General features: G+C 36.5%; 1 protein-coding gene across 2 annotated transcripts in view; it reads left to right on the top strand.

The window, feature by feature from the left end:
• ABI3BP (ABI family member 3 binding protein) overlaps positions 1-19,979 on the top strand; it is a 171,726-nt gene that overhangs the window by 93,985 nt on the left and 57,762 nt on the right. For both annotated transcript variants that reach the window (XM_052793998.1, XM_052793999.1), the window contains exons 24-37: positions 1,378-1,443; positions 1,880-1,942; positions 3,006-3,071; positions 3,454-3,519; positions 4,979-5,053; positions 6,119-6,193; positions 7,166-7,240; positions 8,107-8,181; positions 8,744-8,818; positions 10,100-10,165; positions 11,426-11,506; positions 16,468-16,536; positions 19,288-19,335; positions 19,827-19,901. In XM_052793998.1, coding sequence (XP_052649958.1) covers positions 1,378-1,443; positions 1,880-1,942; positions 3,006-3,071; positions 3,454-3,519; positions 4,979-5,053; positions 6,119-6,193; positions 7,166-7,240; positions 8,107-8,181; positions 8,744-8,818; positions 10,100-10,165; positions 11,426-11,506; positions 16,468-16,536; positions 19,288-19,335; positions 19,827-19,901 — 975 coding nt within the window. The remainder of the gene's footprint in view (positions 1-1,377; positions 1,444-1,879; positions 1,943-3,005; positions 3,072-3,453; positions 3,520-4,978; positions 5,054-6,118; positions 6,194-7,165; positions 7,241-8,106; positions 8,182-8,743; positions 8,819-10,099; positions 10,166-11,425; positions 11,507-16,467; positions 16,537-19,287; positions 19,336-19,826; positions 19,902-19,979) is intronic.

The raw sequence follows: 19,979 nt of genomic DNA on the forward strand, positions 1-19,979 counted from the left end.
CTAACAAGTAGGTATTCTGTTTTATATTTGCTGTCTTAACTGCCGTGTTTAACAGTTCTTCAACTCAGTGCTAGTAAAGGTGCAAACATTGGCTAGGTAATTCAGAAAACATATTTGTGGAGCTCTTGTTATTCCCATTTTTCAGCAAACAAAATGAAGATGGAGAGGATAGTAAATAGCCCAGAGCCACAGAGAAGCATGTAGTCAAATGCATCATTGAAAGGGAGAAATTTCTGAAACTCTTTCAGTCCATCCCCCTGTCAATCAAGTCCATAAACTTTTATTGCATTTTTGAAGGATTTTGGTTGCTTAGACTAGAGGAGTCTAATGGAGTTCTTTCAGAACAAGAATTCCATGTTTGAAATTTTCTCTTTGTTGGTCCATCAAATTTGTGCTCTTCCACTTTTCCAATAATGTGTTCTTGCAAGTGTCATGGCAGTTTTAAAATTTCAATTCCATTTTCTGAGGTATCTACTCTTCGACCTATCTTCTGCTTGTGTTAAGAATTGCTTTATGCTTTTATAAGAAACTCTCTTTTTTCCTAATATTATATTCTTACACAAGTAAAGGGATTTTTATCATGATCTTTGCATTTCATTTGTCATTTGCATATCTGTTCACTAATTTCTGGAAAATAAATGTGACTCTTTTAGCTCATGCTTGCCTCTCAGTGTGGATATGAGATCCTGTCTGTTTGAAGTACTTCATACCTTTTCAAGATGAAAACCTGCTCCTGTAAATTAAGGAGATGCTGTTCCATTAGAGATTCTTACAGATTTTGGTTAAGAAACCACAAGTTGTTCTTTTTCTCGTAGTTGGCTCAACTCTTGATGGAAATCCTTACTAAGTTCACCTGCATACATTTTTTTCTGCAGAGAAGCTATTGTTTCCTTTTTTCCCAGGCATATATTACTTTAGCACCAAAGTTCAGATTTTTAAGGGTAGTGAAGAATATAGTAGTCAGAGCTAGTTAATTGTTTTCCAGATTAAATATAAGGTGGTCGTTTCCAAAACTTGACAGTATCTTTGATGCGGGCTGAAGTTCTGGCTACATATCCGTTGACTAGTTCTCAATTTATAGTTTGAAAATACTTGTTTGATGCTAGAAAATGGATTTTGGGATCTGTCATTTATTGCAGTTAAAAGGCAGCTCTGGAATGTCATGACTGCCATTATTGTCTACTAGGAGCAATGTTTAGCCAGTGGTTGGGTTTTTCGGTAATACAGAGTGACAAAAAATTGATGTATGATTGATTTGGTGGGAAAAGTATACCTGAGAAACCACAATCTAAATACTGATTTATTTGGATGTGATGCTTTCATACGCATAGAGAGACTGCCATAAAATCTCAAGATAGTTTCCATCTCTGATCTTAGCTCTCCCAAGACCAGTCCTGGAGCCCACATCTTTTCCTTCTCTGGAAGCCACGATGAGAGTGATGGGTAAACAGTGATTCCATCATCATTTCTATCACTTTGTCAATGCTTAAATATGAAAAGTATTATTTTTAAAATTCAGTCAAAACCTTTTGATTTTTTTTTTCCTGTTAGTGGCAATGCCAGATGTGTCAGTGAGGTGGTCAGTCATTTATATAAATGATAATAAGGAGATACTTAATTGTTAAGCTTCTCAATCCTTCTTCATAATTTTCTGCTCTATAGGCCTTGTTCACTAAAAGGTTAGCTCTTTGTATTCTACATTAACTCAGCTAGGCCACCCTGATTTAAAAATGGAATAACACTGTAGTGAATGCAAATATTTATGTAAAAAAGCTGAATGTAATATGGGCTTCATTCATTTAAAACTCTGTACTGACACTGCTTTGAAAAACACTGTTCATCTGTAATATCTGAAGGCAGTTTTCTGGTTTAATCTTAGTTACTCAGAGACCAAAGCTGAAATCTACTTCTCCTTACTTTGCAAGCCAAGGAACAGTGGAGGGTAAATATGATATTTTCATTTTTCCTTTTCCTGTACCATCACTTGACATAATTTTCATCTGCTTTGAGCAATACCTAGGTTTGTTAATGCACTTTGGCTTGCGAAAACACTTGCCATACTAATGACATGATTTTGATGTTTGAACTTATGCTTTTTTCCATCACTTGAAAAAAATCACTTTTTGCAGGGACAGCTGGAAAAATGAATTTGTCACGTAATGCCTGTGTGTATTTAGATGCAATTTTTATTTTGAAAATTCTTTCTAGAATGAAATACTCCAGTATGGCAGAAATATAATTTTACTTCCTCTTAGTCTTGCTATTGATGCGGTATAGCTGTCCCACAGATTCCTTACAGGACATCAATTATTTTTTCCTCTTCTGTTTCACTAACTTGAGCACTGAAGTTCAAGCTTCATCAATAAGCATGTTACTTATCAGCTTAGAGACTAACCTAAAGGAAGAATGGGGATTTTCAGATGTCATGGGGAATGGTGAGGCCTTATATAGTCTGTTATTTGTAAAAATAATAATAGTGACAACAACAGTGAGAAAATACATTTTTGCAAAATTTATTGAACTTCTAAGGAGAGTTGGGAGTTATGACCGAATATTGATAGGATAATGTGCAATTTATTCCTTCATGCTGGAAAAAGGAAGTATTTAGTATTTGTAGTTGCTTGTGTTTGAGAGGTACCCACCACCTGTCATCTCAAATTCTGAATCCAAAGGTGGGTGTCTTTGCTCCCATGCTAGGTCTGCAACAACTGTTTCTTGGGCATCTTTCTAGGAAATGTAAGGAGTGCTTTGGTGAAGTAGTCGTATAGCCATTTTTCTGTTGATGGAGAGCCATTTAGCTACTGAGTTTCTAAGAGTATTCTGTTAGTTTCAACCACGGCAAGGTGATTAACTGCTGATTTGGTCACTGAGTCACAAGATATTGCCAGGAGAAGGCATGTGTTGCCCTAAATACGGACATTTGGGGTGCTGTGAACCGGTGCTGCTTGTACTGCCATGGCAAGACTGTGTGGATATCTCAAGATCATTTCCATGTCTGACCGTAGCAGCCCAGAGACCGGACCTGGAGTCCACCTTGTCTGCTTCACCGGAGACCACAAGGACTGTGATGGGTAAATAGCCAGTGATTCCCTTCCTACTTTGATTACTTTGGCAATGCTTTTCTCTGCAGCGATGAGCCTGTTCAAGTGTTTTGGTGTCCTGAAAAGTGGGTCCGTGATGCGGTTGGTCCCTTATGGCTCCTTATTAGAAATTGCTCCATTTGTAAGCTTTCTGCTGCCTTTTTTGGGGTTCCACTTCTAGGTTTCCTCTGTTACCTTGGGCTACCTATGCCAGTTGAAAGATAGCATCATGCTACTACGGGGAGTGATGCTGTGACGTGGAAGCCTGCCCCGAGCAGGGCCATGTGTCCTTGTCCATAGCTCTGTCTTGATACCACCCATGAGACAACAGCCTGCCTGAGGACCTGAAGGTGGTTTTTGTGTTTGATCTTAGCTACTCGAAGACCAAGGCTGAAATCCACCACTTCTTCCTCCCTGGCAACCGAGCAAACCGTGATGGGTAACTAGCAAAACATCTTCTTTTTTCATTTTCTCCTCGCTGTCTCCCTCCCCATCATACCTCCCACCACAAACCACCTGGCATCCTTGTCATCTTCCATGGAGAGTGTGAAGACTTGTTGGTGCAGCTTGGCTTGCTGAAGCACTCACCGTGCTTGTTCTGCGATTCTGTTGTTTGATCCCGCGCTTTTTCCATTGCTGACGAGCATTTTCTGCAGGGACTGAGTGACAGCTTGCGTAGAGAACGTATTATTGCACCTTGCCTTCAGCTGCCATTCCCCTGCTTCTCTGTCTTTTGGTAGCGGGTCTTTCTTTCTCTGGCACACTCAAATGCGGCAGCGTTCTTAAGAGGCAGATTCCGTCTGGGCTGGCACAAGAGGACAGCACTGCAGTTCAGCTGCCCACCAGGGTTTCCTGGTCCAAGGTTGCAGCTATTGGTTGCTTCACAGCTGACTTTCAAGGTGGCCGGTTGTCATCTGCCCACACCTTTACGTTGCCATTACCTGGGATTGGGAACGCTGTGCTCTACTACTGCTTTTGAGGTCATGTTAGGGTTTTAAGAACGACGCCTCTTTTCGGCTTCTGGTGAATCACGGCATGTTTCTCCAAGTTTCAAAACACCGGTAGCCTTTAGCGCCTGGCCGTGCTGCTGACCTAATTTGGTAACGACATTCCTTGCAGATCTGGTAACAATGCGAGGTGGGAATTGTCCCAAGAGGTGGTGTTGTGCTTTTAGCCAAACTGTTATTTCTCTTGAGCCTATGTTGGGGTGAAGCATACGTGTAAAGATGAAACAGCCCTACGTGAAAAGCCCTGTTTACTCAAGCCATTGGATATGGTACTGGGTGACAGTAGGTTCCGAAATGTGCTGGCCTTGTTTCTTGCTTGTTTCTTGGTGTTACAGTCTAAGTGATGGAAACTGATTCTGAAGTGTGTTTTTGTGTAACTGGAGAAATCTTCTGTTTTTGTCATCTGAGTATCACATACTTCGGGTCTTTTCCAATGATGCTGCAATTCCTGCATACATTAATCCTTGTAGGATCCCTCTACCTATTGTTTTTCAAGAAGATGCCTTCTGTGTATCAGAAATTGTACCTCTTCTCTGTCACCTCTATTTTTAAATAGTTTTTTCAAACTGAGTTTTTGTATGGCACATCTTGTTCTGCTAGGCATAAGCAAGTCTTTGTCTTTCACTTTTCTTTAGTTAATTTTTATCTGATCTTTTTTCATATTTTTCTGTCTGAAGTATTTGAATATTTCTTCATATTTCTTGCAACAGCTTCTTCCTCATTTGCATCACCAGTGCATCTTCACACATTCTGATTAGAAAATTCATTCCATGTGCATTTGAGATTTTTTCCTGTCTGAAGTTGCTAGTTCCTTAGTAATGGGTTGAAACCTGTTCAGTCTATAGGTTCAGATGATGCTGAAAAGAATTTCTGTTTTGTTTTGTTTTCCAGCTTCACTGGACTCTCATCATATTACTTTCCCATCCCAAACATCTGTATTTGCAGAAGTATCAAATATAGAGACTGGTAAATTGTATTTATGATACTTCCATAGCTTATGATTTTTTTTTGCATCAACAATGTTACAGTTACAGGCTGTTTGCTCTGATTGCTTGGTGTTGTCTGAAATAGAATTTTGTCAGCAGTGTTTGGTAGGTAGGCTCTATAACTGCATGATGATATTCTGTGGCATAGGTTCAAATACAAAGACCACAGGAATCAATATTGTTTTCAGTGGTTTTAATCTGTCAAATATAAGGACCACCAGCTAGGTGGAGTCATTATCAGTTATGAAGATCTATTCTTGACTGGGAGATTTTACCCTGGGTGATTTTTTTGTTAGTCATACCATACACTTTTTTTTGCAGTTTTCTCCATTACTAAGCATTTTTTTCAAGTTATGTTATTTTATGTTGGAGCTTTTCTTACTGGGATCATAGCTATCCAAGTTTAAATTTGTATTCATAGCAAAAGTATGAATGTGCGAGAGATGAGAAGGAAAGTTATCCTGAACCTGACAGTCGATATTCATCCTTATTGTTTTGAATTTTCTGCCTCACCTTCTGGCTCTTCAGTATGTCACAAAAGCTGTGTTAATTTATGTTATGTCAATTTAATTTAAATGACAAATTACATGATGTGTAGTATATTAAAACCTATAACTTAAAATACTGGCACCTGTTAAAGTGAAACAGGCAAAGTGTTAGCATAGAAATAACTGATTGTAGAAATTCATATTAGCATATATTTTAAGTATGTAGGTCTCTTTCTACAGATGCAGGTGAAGTCAAAAGCATGTATTTTTTGATATTACATGTACAAGGATCAACTGACTCCTGTTGATGAGTCTGCTTTTAGGGGGACTGCAGTTTCTGTCAGGGTGTGTCTGTTAGGTGTGTGTGACTTTTTCAGAACTTTGAGGTTTTGTTCATTCCTTTGCAAGCTGGAAGTCTTGTGAAACTGTATTATAGTGGTGTTCGCATCTTGCAAAGCAATGTAAAGCAATCTTACTTTTTCTGACACCACCAACCCCACCCCCATTTCTGCACCAATATGAATCTATCTCTCAGGGTTATTTACGTTTTTCTGCAGCTACAAGTTCAGCTGATGTGGAAAAATCTATGCCTCCACTTTCCAGAACACCTCACGTGCTAACAACAACTACGGGTAATAGTAATGCATTAGCTCTTCGGTTAAACCACTTTCGTTGTTTTAATAGCAATTTTGGAAATCCTATTCATCCCAGATACTTTGATCATCTGCCGTACTTGTTTTCTGCTTGAGTCATGATCATCAGTGTAGACAAAGTACCCTTTGTCATATAAGCCAAGACAACTTATGCTTACTGCTGAGAAACTCACCTGATAGTGTTTCTGATCTTATGTTTGTCTCTCAAAAAGCTACTAGGGCTATTTTGAGATATATTTAAAAGAAGTAAGCTTGGTTTAATAATAATAATAATAATAATAGTGCCTAAAGCTTAATAAGAATCTTAAAATTACTTGTTTTTTTCTTTCAAGCTTAGTTGTTATACTCTCAGATAGATGGTTACACACATTTATATACTCTATATTGTTTATGCCAGCATAGTAAGCTTCTTCCTTACTATTTCTTACTGTTCAGTGATTTTTTTTTTACTTCATTTTACCCTTGTCTTATATGTGTATATACATATATATACACAGATTATACGACATTAAAATTCACTAACAAAATCTTGAGAGAAAACAAAGCACTGAAGAGAATTAAGACAATCTTTTACAGAAATACATTTGCAGTGTTTTTTAGTTTTGTAGATTATTTTTTTTCTGCCTTTTTCAGAGTGTTTTATGCTTATAACCATGGTGTTAGAAGTTTTTATCATTATATTTTCTGGGTTACTTTAAACTACATGGACCGTGCTATCTAAAGTAATATTAGCTTTGGTTGGCTGATACTTTAGTTTCAGTTGTCCTTTTAACCACTAGCTTCAGCTCCTACTCCAAACCATTGTCAAGATAAGGCGCGCTTATTGTGGGTGGACCTCTGCATTGCAAATTATGTATGTTGTAACCTATAATGTTTTTTGTTCTTATGAAACAAAAAGAGCTATGTGTAGAATTAATAATCATAGATACTGTGACCTGTTTTTTTTAATAGCTTTAAGTGGTATTCAACCTGTTCTTTCAAGGCCTGTGACACCTAGTAAGCCTGAAATAGCAGGTGCTGGACCAGGTACAATAGTCTCTACCTAGTTCTAAATTCAATAGCTCAACCATGCTCAAAAACTCACTGAAATGAATACGCTGGTAATCTTCACTTTCAGTGCACATTTGGATTAGACCCTAACACCTGTATTTTAAATTTAGATTGCTGTTAATGGTTGAAATTGGTGCTTTCTCACTCTTAAAATGCATACAGCAGCTCATAGTTACATGATTCTCCTTCAGTATTTTGAAAAATATGCCACATAGGTAATTGAGAAAACAGTATTTATTTTCCAGTTGTGCTGATGAAAATACTGTGATATATGCTGTAGACTTCATTCTACTGCTGTAACCTTGTTAAAAATACTAAGGAGGGTGTATCCCTAATGACATGAAATTGGTTAACAGTCACAGACACTTGGTGCTTTTGGACTGAAACTACAGTTAGATCAGTTGTCACCTTTCTACTCCAAATTTTGTATGGTTTTAATGTCTGACTAATTGATTGTTCAACATGTCTTCTTCATTAAATTCCTACATTTTACACCATACCATCTTCCTTTAGTAATGGACCAAACCTCAAAATGTTCCAGTGCTCAACTTAAAATCTTACTCGGCAGTGGTTGAGATCCAGACCGGTCGCAATGAAGGCAGGAGAAGACGAACATCCAGAGTTTCTGCACCTCACAAATGCACTGATTTATAGTCACTGAAGCTCTGTGCAGTTCAAAAGACTGCATTTCTCTCTGATGCATACTAAACTGATAAGTGTTGTCCAAGCATTAGTAAAATATTTGTTGTTCTTGTAAAAAGAAATTTGGTTTTGCTTGTGAAGGAGGAGTTTCTTCCATTAGCCCTTTGCTCTCTTATGACTGTCACCATTTCTTCCAACAGCAACAAGGGAATCCATTCTGGAATCTTTCACACCTAAAACTTCTCGTCCTTTTCAATGGCCAAGGGTAACATTAGGTAATGTTGTTTTCACCCAGTGTGAAAAACTCTGTGTTTGTTTTGAGCACTGCATCCCATATGAATACATTTCTTCCAGTATATCATTTCACATGCATAATCATTATTCTTTTTCCTGGTTATAGAGTCTTGTTCTTCCATTGTCATTAGACTGATTCTTCTTGATACATCTCTGTATGACAACATAATTCAGGATGGTTTTACTGTCCTCAGAGAAGTAAAACTTGCCTCTTGCATGAAAAACTCCATCATCCTTTTATTAGAGTGTTCTGTCTATCCCTCTCACTCTCATGCACACGCATGTGTTCTCTTTGTCTCTGGTATGTAGAACTTTCATAGTGGAAATTGTAATTGTTCTGGAGACATAGAATCTATTTCTGATCTAGGCACAACATTCCAATATCATCTCCATTCCACACTTTAAACTCTGATTTCATTAGATGGCTTTGACATTCCATACTAAGTTGTCTTTTCTTCAATATAAACTTGTGGCATGTGCTGTTTGATGTGGGGAAACCCTTGTTAAACAATTTTTGATTGCAAACTGAGCTCTTTCTTTCAGCTCCAAAAGAAATACCACTTACTCCTTCTAAACTGAAACCATCTGCTACCCCAGAAGTACAGCATGTGAAACCTGGTAATTGTGCACACCGTTTTATAAGTCAGTATGCAGAGACATATGTTCACTAAAAATACCTAAGCAAAACTTCCTAAAAAGGGCAGGAGCTATGCAATACATGAGCATCTTGACTAACGCATCATTCTAAAATTGGTTATTTGATGTTGCCTAACAAAAGGAATGAGAGTTAAGGTCATCAGTTTTATGCATTTGGGTCGTGATAAAAATATGAACAAGATCTCTAGTTTTGTAACCTCTTTAAAGGACTGGAAGGGAAAAAAACTTCTTCTGGGTGGCACAGGGTTTTTTATATCACTTGTATAAACAATATATATGATTATTACTTCCATAATCTCTTTTGCAAGTCCCCATCTCCCCTTTCACGCAGACATGCTATGGCACAGGTGGCATCTTTGCTAGTCACAATAGTTTGTTGATTGAAAGTAAAGTACTACTCGTGATCAATAAGTCCTCCTGCAGGGAACTCAATGGAAAGGATTGTCATTGTAGTGGAAATAGGAGACCTTTCTCAAAGCCCAAGGGAAAATTTTCATATACACATGAGATTCATTCTTTGACCATGGGAACATTATCACTGTGTTGTGTCTTTTTTCCTTTTCTGCTTTTTGATCAAAAAATAGATCTCTGTACTCATTTTCTCCTGATCTGGGATTAAGGGAGATGAATTTGCCTCCTTTAGTGGTTCAGGTGCTGGACCGATAAATATTATGGTGTGCGTTACTAGAGGCCTAAAATGTTTATGTTCTCATATCTTATGAACAGGCAGGTCAGTAAAAAGCAGGAGTTGCCTTTGATGTCTTATACGTGTCTTACAGTCGACTGCAGGCTCTGATTTAAGATTTTCACCAAGATTTTGGCATTTAGAAGTTTCCTCTTTGGTATAGATTCTCTGGTATTTGTTATGGACTGCCGTCTTTTTCTTCAGTGAAAGCCCACATCTGTCCTTTCTCACTATTCTCTCATAACATAAAAGAAACATATTTGTTGATTGAATCAAACAATGGATTAGAAATGTCGTGAGAACATAAATATGGGGAAGGAGCCTTAGAAGTGGACTCTCACACATAGCCAGGAGTGTACAGTGTGTAGTTTCATAGGAAACAAAACTAAAAGGAGTGTAGGGTATTATGCATAAGAGCAGGACTTAGCTGCGTGCTTATCTAGTCTATTTAAAAACAAACCAACCAATCCCCTGAACTATTGGAATGATAATGCTTTTGGCCTACTGCTCATACATCTACTGGTCTGTTTGATTACCCTTCAATTTTTCTTTTCTAGTCCCTAAACCACCACTTTTGGAGCCTAAAACTTCTCAGACTGTTGAACAACCAAAAGCAACACTAGGTAATACATGTTTCTGTAGCTGTTGGTCACTATTCTTTGCAGTCCAAGCCGCAGTTTGTACTCTGTTACTTTATCTCATAGCTTTTACTATATTTAATACATGTCTCTGAGAGAGGAAAAAAGTTAGGAAATAAGCATTCAGAAGTATGTTTTCCTAAACTTAGGAGAAAAAGAAACTTGAGGGTTTTTTCATACAGTTTTACTAATTCTATAGTACAGTAAAATTTTGGGCATCGGAATTGTCTTGATTTTGTTGGGAGTTTTTCTACACCGACACACTTTACCCTCAGAAAATCATCAGAAACCTATTGGAAATAATATTGAAAGGCCAAGTGCAAGGTTAGTATTGTGGACATTAATCCTAGAACTCTCAGTGAAGGATTCCTGTGGCACTAGGTGGACATGTTAATTCTACAGTTCTTTTATGAATCCTGAATGTCATTTTGGCTTGAAAAACATTTCTCAGTCACTCCATATATCTTATTCTACTCCGTTCTTTCTATAAATGTCATATGCTTTTCCACTGTGTCTATTGCTATGTAACTTTTTCTTGGAAAGCAGTTTCACAGCACTGCTTTATAAAAATGAACAAAATTACTGACTATACTACCTGAAACTCACCTTAAGCTTCATCTGATGTCAGACTAACAGTCATATTTAGCTAATTACAGTTTCAGCCCATGTATGTTCAGGGGAAAAAATGTTTCTAGGACTGGTTGCTCTTAATTTTTACCCTTTAGATGACACTACTTATGCTTTAATAACAGAATTTAGTGACTACAGTTATGAAGCAATTCCATTTTTTAGTAATGATTCCATGTTTTTCCAGCTCCCTACCAGTAATTTCTTTACAGTGCTGAAAATCAAGGACATTTTTGCGTATTTTGTCTACATATGTCTTTTGCTGGCTTAAAATCAAGCTGGAGTTCAAAGGGATAAACAGCATTATTATTTTACCTCTTGGGTACATTGCAAAAATGAATTTGCTAACTTAATGAGAGGAACATTTTGATGTGATTGTAAGCTACAATTACATATTTTGAATTTACTTACTGACCCTTACAGTGAAGAACAAGCAGGTGTTTTGCTGGGGTAGTGAAGTGTTAGGAAGATTTTTGAGAAGCCGCCTTAGCAAATCTGATTTTGCCATTTGCTTTTGTTCCCAGTAGTCATTCGTTGCTTCATTTCAGGCTTGAAGAATGTGATTTTTATGTGATACAATGGAAAAGATAATATTATAATCCCGTATATTTCTTTCAGCTCCTAAAGAAGCAAAACTCACACCTTCTGCATCTAAACCTAGACCATCTGCCAGACCCAAAAAGCCACAAACTAAACCTGGTAACTAACTTCCATAGCAAACATTTGTTATAATGTCTCACTTAAGTAGTATACTTCAGTTTAAACTTATTCTGTGTGAAGCTCAGCACTTAGTCATCAGAAAGATAGGCACTGAGGAGAGCTGTGCTCTTTGAGGAATATTATTTTTGTATTGAACCAAAAAAATTTGAAGCAAAGCAAGAAAACTTTCAACTTTTATATCCCAAATCACTAACTCTCATGGCCTGACATGGAAACAAATTGTTTTCTTGCTTTTCGTTTAAAAATAACAAGTTTTCCAACTTAGTTCAGCACAGGGTCCAAAAAATGCGAATTCTCCTGCTTTGCTGATGGTTATAGCATCTTGCCTAGAACCATGGGAATTGTATTGATTCAGTGATCGTTAATACATATGTAGACTTACCTGAAACTGTGGAAATAAGAGTGAAATTCTGCTCTGGAATTTAGTAAAGGCATATTTTATGATGGCAAATGAAATTCCACCTTCAAACCAGGGTTTAATTTGGTCTATGATGTATGTCAGAGAATAAAAGGCACCTGGAATTTTCTGGACCTGAAGAATAAGTGAATACAGTTACAAAAATATTACTAGTGTTACATGGTTTATAATGAAGTTAGAAAGCTTAAAATTGCATAATTGTATGTTGTAAGAATATATTACTTAATCCTGGAAGAAATCAGGCAATATTATTAAATTATTTCCAGATTCTCTTTGAATTATTTTTTTGCTCATAAAAAGAATTACTCTCTTCAGACCAAATAATTCCATGTGAAGCTTGTTAACTAAATGGTATTTATGACTTGGAACTGTCTCAAAATAGTGTGCATAATTAGTTTTTCATGGTGATTACAGCTCCTACAACATTTTTAGTGTAGGAAATCCAGTATTGTATTACTGGAATAATTACATTTGTCTCTGCTGTAGGTGCCTATATCTGAATATAGATCTGAATTCTGCATGGGTTTTTTGAAATGACAGAGAAAACAACCAACTCATTTGGAAACTGTTGCATAAAATTGTTTTACACCCTTGGACTCCCAGTATCAACACCGTATGTTGATGTCTCCACAATGAATGGCTGTATAATAAGTTTCTGTATAACTACAAAGGAGATGGTGTGATTCTGTATTTGTACGCATGCCTCTTGTTTGTCCTTTCCCTGCTATTGGTTTCACTGATCAATCTGATGGAATCCTAAGAAACAGTTTTTAGTCATAATTAAGCTTGTAATGATCTTCCTCTGAGTAGGTGTCTGTGAATTTGGCATTTGTTCTGATGGGACAAATGATGATGTTCTTGTTCAGAAATTATTGTTTGAGGCATAAAAGATGCAGTGCATGGGGATAACCTGGGTTTTGGGTAGGTGGCAAAATGGTCAAAGAGCAGGATATCCTCTGTACTCCAGCGTAACTTGGGAGTTCAGCTTCAATTAGAAACTTGTGTCATGACAGTGGTTGTCACCTTTCCTTAACAGTGAATCAAAATAATGAATATGTGCCAAATTTATACTTGATCACTGACTTACTAATGATCCACTTTGGGTCAAAGAGAATTCCTGAAAGTTAATTTTGGCTCTCATTCTTTATAAGACTTTTGTACTCTTTCTGGTAAAGTATTTGTCTTTTTGCAGTGGAGCAAAAAACTTCATTAAAAAAAAAAAAAAAAGGCATAAGCAGCCTTCAGGTTTTCCAACCAACCAACTGTACATTCAGGTGAAAGTTTGCAGCTTCATTCTTCTTGATATTTGGGCAATTGAACCTGTTGCATGAAAAAACAGTTCTTGTTGCCAATGTGATCATGGCCAACCATTGTGCTCACTTGTATTATTGTTAGCATTAATCTGCTAAATGTACTAAGCTCTCCATTTTTCAGGAAATGAAATTATAATTAATTTTCTACCATGCATCCAACTGCACTGTAACATTTTCTTTCCAGAAAAGTGCAAGAATAGCTCTTTATAATGAACCCCTGTAGATACATTATAAATTTGTACTCGCTTGTGCCTCTAGTACAAAATGCTAGTTCTTCATATGCGTCCATGCATTTCCATTTGTGTGATATGGGACTTTTGCAAGAGAACTGCAGAACTGTTTTAAAAAAAAATAAACAGAATTTATCTTTTGTAGAGGAGGATCTCAACTGCCTACTACTTGTAAATTTCCATAGTCTCAATACAGTACTGAAGATAAGATAGAGTAATGTTAGATAGATCAGTGCATACATGTAGTTGTTCCTTTTACAGTCTTCTCTCCCTTACCAGGACTATGAGGGTCCTGGAAGGACTTCTAAACATGTGTTTTCTGAAGTATAGTCATACCAGAGAACCATGCCTTCTCAGCCTTTGAAAACTCTGCTTGATAACTTGGTGCGTGTCTTACTATTTTTTGTCCTTCAAAGTCTCAGGTGCCTGGCTGCTCGGTGCTTACAACCCAATAATCTGATAAGTTGTTCAATAATATCAAGAGTAACGAGTAACTTTTATGTCAGAGTCCTCTTATATTGTCTGGGAGTTTTATTTAGATGCTCTGCTTTCAGAAAGGTCAGAGGAAATGAAAGACATTTTATTTCCTCCCAATCTTATTCTCTCATCATCATTCTGAGAAATCCATCTCCCAGTTCAACCTTTTCTTTTTGTCTAAAAAAGTCTACATGAAATGTGAATTATATATCTATTAATGAACTTTTTTAAAATAGGCTGAGAAGAAATCATTACCAGAGACTTCCAGAATCTCTTTAGGTTGGGAAGGAGAATGGCACTGTTGAATTTTGTTTGAAAAAACAAAGAAATGAAAAAGAAAAAACAGATTCAAGTGATTTAAGATTAATCAGAAAAACACAGTGCAATGAATATACGGCCCTAGGTTAGTTTTGGAAGAATGGGCAAAGTACCTGACTTGTAGGTTAGTATGCTTGTTACTGTATTTCCCTGCTTAGATGTAGAGCACAGTGTAGTGCTAAGGCACGATACGTTATGCAGTACTTAGTGCTCCCAGGAGTAGAAAAGCAGTCTCCAGTTGTTAAATAGGTAAGAATTCCCTGCTGATCTTTGTCATGACAGAGCAATACTTCCACATGTGGCGGTTCAGAAAAGAACTTGGTGAAGAACAGGGATCCTACTAGTGAATGATTTTTCCATAGCTGATGTATATTCTCATTCTTCACCTTTTGACCTCAACGAGTACCAGAGCCCTGTGGTTGGGAGCAAGAGCTGATTGCATTGGCTGGGGTGGATTTTTTTTTTTTTTTCTTTTTAAAAAGAACTGTGCTGTCACTTCACGTGAGCCACTTCACGCATTATCATTTTCAATAACATGGCTTAAAGGGGATTGTCTTGAGAGGAGATTACCTACCCAGAGAACGTTAGTTTAGAGATCCAATTCCCAGAGAACATAGGAAAACTTCAAAATTGCTCTCTGTCAGAATTTTTTTTCAACTTTTTAGTTCCCAGTAAAGCTTCTCCTTCCAAACCTAAAGTCTTTTTGTATCCAGAATAGCCTATGACAATGCTGGGTATTTGCTGTGTCCTTTCACAGAATCACAGAATGGTTGAGGTTGGAAGGGACCTCTGGAGTTCATCTGGTCAAGCCCCCTGCTCAAGCAGGGCCACCTAGAGCTGGTTGCCCAGGACTATGTCCAGACAGTTTTTTAGTATCTCGAGGGACTGAGACTCCACAACCTCTCTGGGCAACCAGTTTACAAAATTGCCCAAATTATTTGTCCTGAAGACATTTGGGAGTATTTTGCTTTCTTAGAGTGGTTGCAATAGTATCAAATACATCAATGATTAACTGTAAAAAATGCTAGTAAATAAATGAGGGAAGATTTAAAATCCTGAATGAAATATGTCAGTTCCTTTATTCAGTCTTTTAAACTTAAACACAGTCCCCCCAGATATAATCCCCTCATCATAAACCTTCAGGCAAGGAAATAGAGACTTTTAAATTAATAAAGTAATTTTATGTCTAAACTGATGGAGTTTGGGAAGTTTTAGATCTCAGATTTTATTGTATTTAAAAGTTTTAAGGTAACTTCCTCAAAATGAGTGTACTTGTGACTTAAAATGTTTGTGAACTTCAACATGACAATTTGTCAGTATGTCCAAAAATAAAGTTTGAGGCACGTTGTACAATATTCATCAATCATTTTTTCTTTCCTGATTAAAATCTGCAACATGATAAAGAGAGAGAGAGCACCAGGAGGTATAGGTAATAAAACATAGGCTGAGATCAAAGCAGAGTGAACAAGTGAAGTGTGAAGGTTTGGATAAGCACATTGATTACTTAATGATTATAGATATATTTAGGAATGAAAATGGACTCCAATCGTAAAGTCACGCTAATACTAAACAATTCTACCAACATTGTCTTCAAAGTTCTTTATATTTTTCAGAGTCTTTGGAGTTCTTTCCTTTCAAACCTAATTAATTACTCTAGGTAGAGATGGGAAGGTTTTTAACTTGATTATCTAATGTGCTGTAGCACTAGATAACCTACTGGGATCTTCAGCCTTATTTTCTGTGACTTTGCAGTTATTTACACCTGAAATATTTCACATCTAACCTTTGCATCACAGTGGAAGAAACTCAGGAAAATTAATAGAAAGATTTACCAAAGAAAAAAGATTTCTCTGGAACTGTTTCTTTTCAGTGGTCTACAGCCATAAAGAGGAAAAAAAAATTGTCAGGAAAACAGGAAGATGAAGGCTTAGAGAGCTCCTCTGCCAGTGGTGTTCCTGTAGCATAAATGCACCTTTTCTTTTCAAAGAGCAACAAAGACCACACAGGGTAGTTACTGTTGCTTAAGAACATTCAGTAAATTTATTACTGACTCAGTGTTTCCATTTGAATAGTGGGGAGGAGGTGGATTTTAATTGGGAAGCAAGAGCAGCTGAGCCATACCAGAAGTTGAGAAATAGGTATAGATGCACTTGAATTTATCTGAAAAAATTCTCTTTATTCCAGCAGCAACCATTCCGGTGTCAGTCACTACTAGGAGTCCCTACACATATGAACGTCCAAAGACTGCAGAGGGTAATAATTGAGTTGTCTTTAGTCATTCTTCTTTTCATTGGTCTGCTAATATGTGCAGTTGAAGACACTATTTCCTTTAGGCTTTTTGCTTATTCATATGTGGTCCAAACCCAACAAATGGAAGTATAGTCTTGGTGCTTTATTATTCCTCCATGTTTCTGGCATGGAGATAGTGTCTTCTAAAAGACAGGATATCACTTGAAAGGTATCTGATTAGAAGCTTCAATTACATTAGAAGAAGAAAGAAGAATTATTGCAATAATAAAGATTTTATGAAATATAAAAATAATATACTTAATCTTAAAACTACAGACTGCTGAACAATTTCTGCAGAAGGAGGAGTTCTTTGTTGCACATAACCAGGCATTGCTTGACAATTTCTCAAATTTATGGAAAGTATTGCATCTTTTCAATTAATCCATGGAAACTTGTGTTCAATTTAAGAAAAAAAAGTAATTCTGGTTTTAGTGGGGAGGAAAGTTTATAAAAAGTAGTGCATGATAGTTACCTTTTTTGGTATGGGAATATATATTTAGTGATATATTTAATAAATATGTTTTTAATGTAGACTAATAACAAAGGTGTCCTTTGCAGTAAGCCTTGAAACGTTATATCTAATTCAAAGGAAGATTTGAGTCACTGTTTGCATTTACTATGCAGATTGTATTCTGAGAAGCTCTTCAAGATGCTTTCAGAGGTATAGCTTTGCTCTTTAAAACCTGGATGAAGTCAACTACATATATAATACTTTACTGGATGAGGATGGCTTTAAGTCTGTGCTTAAATAATTTGATTAAATAGAATTGATATGTTTTGGTTAATTAGCAACAAATCACTTCGGTTCACTGGTTCCAACTGCAATAAGTTCTACTTCATAAAGTACTCTCAAAACTCTTCTAATGACCTTGATTTGCCAAGTTCAACATCGGATAACAATGGTTTTTTAGCATTGTTTCTTAGCGCTCTTTTCTTTAGCTTTTGGCTAAACTCTTAGAATCTAATTTTGCTGTAGAAGAACATCCTACTCTTTGGTTACCCTTTTCTTCAAAGGCTCTGTCTGCTTGTTTTGCCCATATTCAGTAATATTTCATGCATTAAACCTACAGCACCGTTTTTTTCTGTGTTCATTCATTGATACAAACTGAAGGTCATTTCCTAGACTTCATTTCTTCATTGCTGAATGTGAATGTGATTCTTCTGTGGGACACCATTTACTTTCAGCTTAAATACTGGTTTTTACAAACCAAGTTTTTTCCAGTATTCAAAATCACAATCCACACATTTGAAGCCCAAATCATCTGCTAAGACCGAAACACCTCAAGCTAGATCTGATAGGGCACTTCTTTTGAAATGGTGTACTTTGAGGCTTGCTATTAGTGCAGAAAGTAAAAAAGTGAAAAATGTCAACTTTTTTTTTTTCTTGGAGGAGGGGAGAAGGAAGTTGTTCATTATTTTGGGATAATATTTATACAAAGAGAAACCAAATTGCTTCAGAAAACAATTTGCAGACCTAACAAAGAATTTAATTCTATTCTGAATATCTGAAGGTTTTTTCTCTTTTTAAGAACTCTCTGATTTTTTCGAAGGCAACCTGAAAATAAAATGAGTGTTTTGTAGAAGAAGACTTTGAGTTTGAATTCTGAAGGTAATTGATGAGCTTGAATAATGGCAGTCATTGCAAACCAGGGATATGTAGTAAGCACATTAGAAAGATTAGTAACTAGTTTTAAGTTTGCTATACAGTACCCAGCCATTGTCAACAGAAAGAAGTTAATGCTGGTTGTTTTGGCTTTTTTTCTCATTTGCAGCAATATTAGTACTAGGCTATATTATACTGCGAATGTTAATAGAAGTGTAAGAAATACTGTAGTATCAAAAGCGTCAATTGGAAACAAAGTTTTATAGTTTTATTTATTGTAAATCCCATTTTTAAAATAGGTAGATGTGTAAGAGAGTTTGAGAGATAAGTGAGTATAGGTTGTAGAAAAGCTTCTATCTTTAGGTGTGTATGTCTGTATGTTATATGTTACTTTAGTTGTTACTGCCCTGAGAGGGGAGAGTTTATCAATTTATATTATTTTAATATATTTTCTGTACTGCCAGGAAATTCTTATAGATTCTGCCATTTCATAATTCAGGATTGTGATTTTTTTTTGTCGTCTTCTTTTTTTTCTTTCCCCCCAAGTTGTCATAATTTGTGACGAGGAAAAGGACATGATGTATTGGTTTTGTGATCCAAATTAGAAGAGGATATAATGAGAAAAAACTTAAGAGCCTTTATCAAAATAAGTTTTTTCAGATAATTATGTAGCTGTACTAATAGCAGCCTTTTAGTCCTGTGCTTGACTGCTCACCTTAGAGGAAAAATTCAACTGTTTCATCATGGTCAGCATGCCACTTTCAAGTAGTAGCAGACTTCAGTTTGGGGATACCTGATGTTTTTGTATACCAAGAGGCCCTTGCTGTCTCCGAGTCAAGCTGTGTGATCTTTTCCCTTGCTTGTTCTAGGATTTACTGGTTTCTATCAACATATTCTTGCTTCCGTTGAAGTTTGTGCAATTATATTTTTCTTATTGAGCCTGTGTTATTAGGAAGTCTAATTGTCCATGGTTTTAAAAAGTAAAAGTTAATTTGAAGGTCCGCATTACTGTGGTGTAGTATTAGCACCTGTTTTTATACTTCGCAGTGGAGCAATTTTAAGTTTTTTGGACTATGTTCCATACTTACCTTGTCACACTGTTTCTGTTGCAGTCTTGGAACCTATTACACTTAGAATTGAACCACCAAAGTCAACGATAGGTAATGATATTTCCTTGGCAAGCTGTCATGTTTGCTTTTTTCAGCACAGAAAGCATCACTGAAGTTAATAATCTTATGCCTTAGGATTGTTTCATTACAATTCATTTTTCTTCTAGGTAATTCTCTTGCTTGGCATTCGTGACAGTTGGCTGTATTGCTCTCTTCACAGTTGGAATGTCTCCTTTTTTTTTAAGAATACGATGCTGCCAACTCTGAATCGTCTTTCTCATAATTATGCTTCTCTGTCCTCGTCCCAGCTTTTTATGAAAAAAATAAAACCTGAGCTTCATAAATGACTAAAATTCCACTCTCTTGTTTAGCTTCTTGTAAACACGCGGAGAATATTACCTGACTTTCTTTCCTACTTCCTGTAAAGAGACTTTTTTCCTCTGTTGCAGGTGTGAGGTTTCTGTGTTTGTGTGTTCAGCTTAATATCAGGTACTAATTGCTGTGCAATTTAACCGACTTATTACCCATATTTTCTCTTCCAGCTCCACAGGAGACTCAACGTATTCCTTCTAAACCTAAAACTTCACCTAAACCTCATATCCCACAAGCCAAAGATGGTAAACTGCTTTGTGTGATTATTTCTAATACAGTTTATATTGGATTGAAACATATTTCTGAGCAGCTGTGTAGTTATC

This window comes from Harpia harpyja, chromosome 8 (assembly GCF_026419915.1).
Source record: "Harpia harpyja isolate bHarHar1 chromosome 8, bHarHar1 primary haplotype, whole genome shotgun sequence".
Classification (NCBI taxonomy): domain Eukaryota; kingdom Metazoa; phylum Chordata; class Aves; order Accipitriformes; family Accipitridae; genus Harpia; species Harpia harpyja.